This window comes from Callorhinchus milii, unplaced genomic scaffold, assembly GCF_018977255.1.
Source record: "Callorhinchus milii isolate IMCB2004 unplaced genomic scaffold, IMCB_Cmil_1.0 Scaffold30, whole genome shotgun sequence".
In the NCBI taxonomy this organism is placed as follows: domain Eukaryota; kingdom Metazoa; phylum Chordata; class Chondrichthyes; order Chimaeriformes; family Callorhinchidae; genus Callorhinchus; species Callorhinchus milii.
Genome location: NW_024704771.1, coordinates 2,670,626 through 2,679,098, shown reverse-complemented (window position 1 = coordinate 2,679,098; position 8,473 = coordinate 2,670,626). Strand labels below are relative to the sequence as shown.

The window sequence follows — 8,473 nt, the reverse complement described above, 5'->3', positions numbered from 1 at the left end:
TCCACACCCACCAAATGCCCCCCACCAAACACTCCCACCACCCAATCCCCATATCAGCCTGTCCGCTCCCTCCGCACCGGCCTGCTCCAGGTCCACAGCACTTCCCGCTCACCATTGATGGTCGGACATTCAGCAGCTCTGGAAATCTATCCCGCAATCCCTCCGCCTCATCCCTCTCTATTATCTCCTTCAAAACCCATCTAAAGACATTCCTCTTCGACCGTACCTTCGGCCACTCTCCCAAATTCACCCTCTCCCACCCCGATCTCCCAGCTAGGGTCCAAAAAAAGCTGACCGTCCAGCCCTGGGACATCTTTCCGACATGACGGCCGCTGTACAAGTGTAATTTGTTATGGTTGGCTACGAGCCAGGACTGGGTACACCAGTGGACCAGACAGATTGGTTCGGGTCAGGAGAGGGGCTCGACCATGCATCGAGTGACTGTGGGGAGGGCGTGAGGAGGAGCAAGTGCGGAGGAGGCTCTGTGTCGGTGTCGGAAGGACAGCTCTGATAGGCGTGAGACGTGGGGTAGAGCCCGGCCCCCCTGACCCCTTCTCCGGCCGGGAGCAGGTGGGATGGTAGCTGAGCGTGTGCCGGGAGCAGGTAGTGTGGGGGGACCTGGAGTGGGTGCCAGATACAGGGGTGTGTCTCTGCCCCTGTTGCCCGCCTGCCCCCCACTCGGTCCCCACCAGGAATTTTCCCCCTAGGCCTGAGGGTCGGTCCGTCACTCTATCCCCTCCCCCATGCCAGCAGTGCCCGGCGCCTGAGGGCAAGTGTCCAGCATAGACCAGGCCAGAGTAGGCCTGACAGTAATTGGGAGAGAGATCGGTCGGGACGTGAGCCTGAGGCTGGCAGGGAGTGTGGCTCAGGTGTATGTGAGCCTGGGCGCTAAGGCCTTGTGTCTCCCGCTCACTGGAGGCCTTGGCTCCAGGCCTCCTCCCACTGTGCGGGGGGTGGAGGCCCGGGTTAAGGGCGGGGATGGGAGGGCAGGGAAAGACCCTGGCTGTGGCCTGCTCTGGGCTGTGCTCCTGTAGTAGCTGCTCGAGGTCATGATGGGCTCTCTCGGCTGCCACGTTGCCAGGGGTCCGGCCCAGGTGGTCCGGCAGCTCCCTATTGGCCCCGTAGCTGAGCAGTCTTCGCCCCGTCTCCAGGCTGCCCTCCCGAGCGGCGGTGAACAGCGGAGTCTCCCCCTGTCATTACCCCCAGAGAGAGAGAGAGGAGAGCCAGTTACACACAACAACAACAACACACCAAATGACATTGACACAGAGCCTTTCACATCAGGAGGACGTCCCAGGGCGCTGGACAGTCAGGGATCCGCACCCAAGCTGGTGGTTGGGATCAGGGGGGTGGAGGGGGGAGAGTAGGGGTAGGTGGGTGACCGAAGGCACGGTCGAAGAGGAGGGTCTTCAGACGGGTCTTGTAGGAGGCAAGAGAGGGGGCGAGGTGGAGGGACTGTGGGATGGAGTTCCAGAGGGTGGTGGCAGAGAGGGCAAGGCGGGGGACGTGAAGTAGGCAGAAGATAAAGACGAAGGTCCATCTAGTTCGCCTTCCACCTTCCTGGCGGTCTCATGCACATGTCCCAAACAACTTATGTTCTATATCCCATAATGTTATTTCCTGAAAGAAAACTGTTTAATCTGTGCGAAAGTATCAACACTTCCTGCTTCAACCATCTCCAGGGGGAGCCTGTTCCACAGATTCCACTACTCGTTCATTGAAATAGCGTTTGCATCAATTGGTTCTGAATTTATACCCCTTCAATCACAATACAAAATAGAATACAATATTGCATTAAAGTGCCTTTAATGCCGGGAGGACGTCCCAAGGCACTGATCAGGGAGGGCAGAATTGGGTAGGAGGGCTGCCGAAGGCACAGTCGAAGAGGTGGGTCTTGAGGCTTGCCTTGAGGGAGGGTGCGGGCAGAGAGCCTGACTGCCAAGGGTGGGGTGGGCGGGCAGGAGACATAGAACAGGCTGGAGCCTGCTGAGCGGTGGGAGCAGACAGGCTGATATGGGGTTATCAGGTCACAGAGGTAGGGAGGAACGACGCCCTTGAGGGCTTTGAAGTTGAGGACGTGGATTTTGAACTGTATCATCTGGGGGATGGGGAGCCAGTGGAGGCGGGCGAGGGTGGGGGTGATGGGGTCACAACAGCCTGGTGCGGGAGAGGACACGAGCTGCAGAATTCTCGATGATCTTGTGGAGGGAAGAGTTGGGAAGGCCGACAAGCATGGAGTTGGCATAATCAACAACAACAACAACCGCCACTTGCATCTATCTACACAGCGCCCTTCGTGTCTTGCAGCACTTGACAGTGGCAGAGCCGGTGGCTGAGGGGGAGGTGACCGTAGGCATGGTTGAAGAGGACCGTCTTCAGTCGTGAACTAAAGGAGGGGAAGGCGGAGCAATTCAGGGAGAGTTCCAAAGTTTTGGGGCTTAGTGGCTGTAAGTTTGGTCGCCGATGATGGAGCGGAGGGGACGAGGAGACAAGCAGGAGGCCGGAGCCAGCCGAGCAGCTGGTGAAGTGGGGAGTGAGCAAGTCAGAGATAGGGTAGTCCAGGGAATGGATTGATTTGTAGATGAGTGATAGGGAGCCACAGAAGCCTGGTGAGGACTGGGGTGATGTGGGTACGGAGTTATTGTGTGTGATAGGAAGCCAGAGGAGCCTCATGAAGACTGGGGTGATGATTGCACGGAGTTTAGTGTGGGTGAGTGCGCGGGTGCTGGAATTCTGGATCAGTTGTAGTTTATAGATGTTGGAGTTGGGGAAACGGGGAAGGAGGCAGTGGAGCAGTCGACATGAGAGCGTAAACTCAGGCCACAGCGCCTCCCTCATCCCTCCCCACTCACCTACCCACTCTCACCGCCTTCCCCCCGACCCACTTCCCCCTCTCCTGCTCCCCCCAACGCTCACCTTGAGGTCCTGCAAGTTGGGGTTGGCGCCGTGCTGGAGCAGGGACAGAGCAGCCTCCGCATTGTCCACCGCAGCCGCCCAGTGCAGAGAGGATTTACCTGTGAATTGAACCAGAGAGGATCAGGTTAGGGGCAGGTTGGCAAGACCCAAGGCTTGGGGGACCCCAGAGTGTGTGTTGTAACTGCTGGAGTCTAACCAGCTAATACCACATAATGCCATTGATATCACTATCTGACCAGCTTTCCCGCTGCTTGTCCAGCCAGGACCACCCGACCCGATAGGGCTTTGGCTGCGGGGTTAACAGGAGCTGAGTGTAGGATTCCCTGCCCCCATGACTGGTCTGCCCTTCCAGGTCCTGCTGTCATCACACTGTGGACCCGCCTGGCTCAGGAACTGGAATAAAGACCGTCACAGATAGCTGGCCCGATTCTGACATTCCGTTGCCAAACACGTCTCCCTGGAGCTTCTTCAGCTCCGAGGAGACCCACGGTTACCGTCCTCATCTTCGGCCTTGCTCCTCCCTACTTCTGTGATCTGCTAACTGCATGCAGACCTGTCTGCTCTCCCCGCTCAGCCTGCTCCAGCCCACCATTGGCAATCGGGCTTCAGCCTCTCTAACCCCACCCTTCGGAACTCCATCCCACAGTCCCTTGGCCTCACACCCTTCCTAGCCTACTTCAAGGCCCATCTCAAGACCCTCCTCTTCAACTGTGTCTTCGGTCACCCTCCCACCCCCACTCTCCCTGCCCTCCTGCCCTCTCTGATCCCAACCCTCAGCACGGGACAAATTCCTGACAGGGACTTACCCTGTTTGTCAGTGGCATTGACATCAGCCCCACAGTTGATGAGCTCATCCACGATCTCGCTGTGCTCCAGGCGCACAGCGAGGGCGAGGGGAGTGGTCCCATCCTGGGTCCGGGCATCCAGCTCCGTCAAACGGTTCTTGATGAGAATCTGTGAAAAAAGTTTTACAAGGTCAGGCTCAGGTCATAACATAACAATCCTTTTGATATTTGATATGGCACATTATCACATCTTTATGACCTCTCAATATGAACACAGAATATACTGTATATTTTGTGGGTGAAACGTGGGAGCCAATTGTGCACAAACAGTGGTGGATTGAGTCCAAATCATTGTTTTCTTTTTAAGGGATTATTACCCCCGGAAAAGCGATCCATCAATCGACTAAAACTGGACAATCGGTTGCTACTTACTACTAGTTACAGCAACAACAACTTGCACATATATAGCGCCCTCTGCACGGTAGCATCTCAGAGCATTTAACAGTGGCAGAGCCTGACTCTGAGCCGGTGGGGTGTGGTTGCCATAAACATGGTCGAAGAGAAAGTTTTTAAGGGGGGACTTGAAAAATGGGAGAGAGGGGCAAAGCGGAGGGATTAAGGGAGAGTTTTTCAGAGTTTCGGGGCCTGGTGGCTGAAAGCGCGACCTCGGATTGTGGGGCGGAGGGTGCGAGAGATGAGCAGGAGGTTGGTGCCAGTCGAGCGGAGGTGCCGGGTGGGGAGTGAGGGGGTCGGAGAGGTGGGGAGTGAGGGGGTCGGGCAGGTGGGAAGGGGCCAGAGAGTGAAAGGATTTGAACATGAGAGTCAGGATCTTGAAGTTGATCAGTTCAGTGATGGGGAACCAGTGGAACACATGCAAAAGGGTTTCGGCTGCGTTTGGGGTAAGGTATCGTCAGAGGTAGGCCATGTGATGGAGGTGGAAGAAGGTGGTCCTGTAGCTCAGTGGGTAGAGCACTCGCCTCGCAAGCGAGAGAGCTGGGTCTGATTTCTGGACAGGCTGAAATTCTGGGTAAGTTTCCTTACTCCACACGCCTGATAATAATCCCTCAAGAAAAAAAATATAAAATTGGTCACTTCATTCCACAACTGTGTGCAGTGCAATTGTCTGCCACGTTTCACCTACAAATATAGTCAATTCATTTGACAATATATTCTGGAAAGCGCTTTGAGACATCTCAAAGACGTGAAAAGCGCTATATCAAATGCAAGGTTTATTATATACTATTATACACAGTAAGAATTATTGATGGGCGATTTAACAGAGGTTTTCAAAATATGAGGGTATTTTATAGAGTTGATAGGGAGAAACTTTTTTCTTTCAGGGGACATAGATTTGAAATAATTTGTAAAAGAACCAGAGGGGAGATGAGGAGAATTTTTTTTTTACACAGAGAGTTATTAGGGTCTGGGCTGCACTGCCTGATAGGGTGGAAACAGATTCAATAACAGCATTCAAAAGGGAATTGGATAAGCGCTTGAAAAGGAAACATTTGCAAGGATGTGGGGAAAGAGCGGGGGAGTGGGACTGATTGGGTAGCTCGGTGGGCCAAATGGCCTCCTTCTGTGCTGTCATATTCTATGATTTTATGATTGTATTCTATGATGTGGCCATCCCGATTGATAATAATAATCCTTGAATTTGATATAGTGCCTCATCACGACATACAGATGTCTCAAAGAGCTTCATGGGTTGTACTGTAAGATGCAGTGACTGTGTATTTTGTGGGTGAAATGTGGCAGCCAATTGCGCACAGCAGCGTCCCGCAAACAGCCCTTCAATATTCAGCTTGAGATTTCCGTGCGATTTTCCTCCCCGATCACTTGGGGTGGTTTCCGTCCGGGAGATTAATTTTTGATTCTCAGAGATACCAGGACAGGCCAGGAGGGTTGGATGCGCTAAAACATCCAACAGGTTGGGCCTGGACCAGGTGGGGAGTGAGTCGGGCTGGGTGTGGGTCAGGCTGGGTGTGGGTCAGGCTGGGTGTGGGTCAGGCTGGGTGTGGGTCAGGCTGGGTGTGGGTCAGGCTGGGTGTGGGTCAGGCTGGGTGTGGGTCAGGCTGGGTGTGGGTCAGGCTGGGTGTGGGTCAGGCTGGGTGTGGGTCAGGCTGGGTATGGGTCAGGCTGGGTGTGGGTCAGGCTGGGTGTGGGTCAGGTTGGGTGTGGGTCAGGCTGGGTGTGGGTCAGGCTGGGTGTGGGTCAGGCTGGGTGTGGGTCAGGCTGGGTGTGGGTCAGGCTGGGTGTGGGTCAGGCTGGGTGTGGGTCAGGCTGGGTGTTGGCCTGAGCCCTGGTGTGGATTAAACGCTGTGTAGCCAAGAAGTTTGTTCCCTTAGAAAAGAGCAGATTGAGAGGAGATATGAGGTACGCTGTCTTTAAGATTGTAAAGCAGGTAAACAATTTAGATCATGAGACATCTCAAAGCGCTTCGCACGATATACTGTAAAGCGAATCGACTATAAATAGTGTGGGCGAAATGAGGCAGCCCATCGGGCACAGCAAGGCAATGTCCCATAAACAGTCGTGGATTGAGCGACCAATTTATTATTGTTCTTATTTATTTTGAAGGAATTATTACCCTCGGAAAAGCCATCCATCAATCGACTAACAACCGGGTTCCTACTTACTGCTCAGTAAACAGAGGTGTGTGTCTGGAGTAATTAAACGTGCCCAGCGTTTCACCCTGCCCGGGAATCAAACCCAGGTCTCTCGCTTGCGAGGCAAGTGCTCTTAACCACTGAGCTACAGTCACTACACTCTACAGAGATGTAGTTATGGGATATGGTACATTGGTTGTTTGGGACATGTGGCCTGTGACCGCCAGGACAGTGGAAGGTGAACTAGAAGGTTGTCCGCGGTCTTTTATTCCCATTTCTCGTGTACCTGGCAGATGTGCAGTGCATCGGCCCCTACAGCGCTGTGCAGGGCTGTGCGGCCCCAGTGATCGCGGCTGTTGGTGTCGGCTCCCAGGTCCAGCAAGCGGTGAGCGACTCCAGCCTGGGAGAAGCGGCAGGCGAGGTGCAGGGCTGTCTCCCCTCTCAGCTCCGTCTGGGACTCCAGGCTGGTTCTCTGGCCCAGCAACTCACCCACAGCACCCACTGAGGCCTCTCCAGGCTCCGGGACACCCCCAGCCCAGGCCCCAGGCTCCGAGCCTACACCACAGGCCATCAGCATCAGAGGAGTGACATGGTCTACAGAGAGGGAGTGAGAGTGAGGAGAGTGAGAGGGGGTGTGGGGGGAGAGAGAGTGAGAGGGGTCATGGGGAGCCAGAGAGTGAGAGGTGGAGTGGGGGGAGAGAGAGTGAGAGGGGGCGTCGGGAGAGAGCGTGCGAGAGGTGGAGTGGGGGGGGAGAGAGAGAGTGAGAGGAGGAGTGGGGGGAGAGGGAGAGAGAGTGAGAGGTGCAGTGGGGAGAGAGAGAGCGAGAGGTGGAGTGGGGGGGAGAGATTGAGAGGGGGTGTGGGGAGAGAGAGAGCGAGAGGTGAAGTGGGGGGAGAGAGAGGGTAAGTGGTGGAGTGGGGGGAGAGAGAGAGTGAGAAGGGTTGCAGGGGGAGAGAGAGAGAGTGAGAAGGGGCGTGGGGAGAGAGAGATGGATGGGGAGAGAGAGTGAGAGGTGGAGCGGGGAGAGAGAGAGTGTGAGAGGGGCATGGGGAGAGAGAGAGAGTGTGAGAGGGGGCGTGGGGAGAGAGAGTGATGGAGTGGGGGGAGAGAGAGAGTGAGAGGGGGTGAGGAGAGAGAGAGGGGCGTGGGGGGAGAGAGAGAGTGAGGGGGAGAGTGAGAGGGGATGTGGGGGAAAAAGTGAGGGAGAGAGTGAGAATGGGAATGGGGGGAGAGAGAGTGTGAGAGGGGAGTGCGGGGAGAGTGAGAGGGGTGTGAGCAGGGCAGAGTGTGGGGACTGGGAGCTGGGGGGTTGGGGGCTGGTGATGGGGGCTGGGGGTGGGGGCTGGGGTGGGGAGTGGAGGCTGGTGTTGGGGGGCTGGGGGCTGGGGTGGGGATGGAATGGGGGCTGGGGGTGGGGATGTAGTGGGGCTGGGGGTGGGGATGGAGTGGGGGCTGGGGGTGGGGGTGGGGTGGGGATGGATTGGGGGCTGGGGTGGGGGGGGGATGGAGTGGGGTCTGGGGTGGGGGTGGGGTGGGGATGGAGTGGGGGCTGGGGTGGAGGTGGGGGGGGGATGGAGTGGGGCTGCGGGTGGGGGTGGATGGAGTGGGGCTGGGGGTGGGGATGGAGTGCGGGCTGGGGTGGGGTGGGGATGGAGTGGGGGCTGGGGGTAGGGTGGGGATGGAGTGGGGGCTGGGATGGGGGTGGGGATGGAGTGGGGGCTGGGGTGGGGATGGAGTGGGGCTGGGGTGGGGGTGGGGATGGAGTGGGGGCTGTGGGTGGGGGTGGGGATGGAGTGGGGGCTGGGAGCGGGGTGGGGTGGGGATGGAGTGGGGGCTGGGGTGGACTGGGGATGGAGTGGGGGTGGGGGTGGGGATGGAGTGGGGCTGGGGGTGGGTGGGATGGATGGGGGGGCTGGGAACGGGGGTGGGGGTAGGATGGAGTGGGGGCTGGGGTGGGGTTCGGGTAGAGTGGGGCTGGGGGTGTGTGTGGGGATGGAGTGGGGACTGGGAGCGGGGGTGGGGGGGTGGGATGGAGTGGGGCTGGGTGGGGGTGGGGATGGAGTGGGGCTGGGGGGGGATGGACTGGGGGTGGGGGTGCGGGTGGAGGCTGGGGCTGGGGGTGGGGGTGGCGGTGGAGTGGGGGCTGGGGTGGAGATGGAGTG

General features: G+C 57.4%; 1 protein-coding gene across 1 annotated transcript in view; it reads right to left on the bottom strand.

The window, feature by feature from the left end:
• Positions 1-350: 350 nt before the first annotated feature.
• Positions 351-8,473, bottom strand: part of LOC103189740 (neurogenic locus notch homolog protein 3-like) — a 35,159-nt gene continuing 27,036 nt past the window's right edge. Inside the window, exons 20-23 of the mRNA XM_042344777.1 lie at positions 6,597-6,904; positions 3,723-3,870; positions 2,917-3,014; positions 351-1,190 (exon numbers count right to left, since the gene is read on the bottom strand). Of these exons, the coding sequence (XP_042200711.1) occupies positions 351-1,190; positions 2,917-3,014; positions 3,723-3,870; positions 6,597-6,904 (1,394 nt within the window). The remainder of the gene's footprint in view (positions 1,191-2,916; positions 3,015-3,722; positions 3,871-6,596; positions 6,905-8,473) is intronic.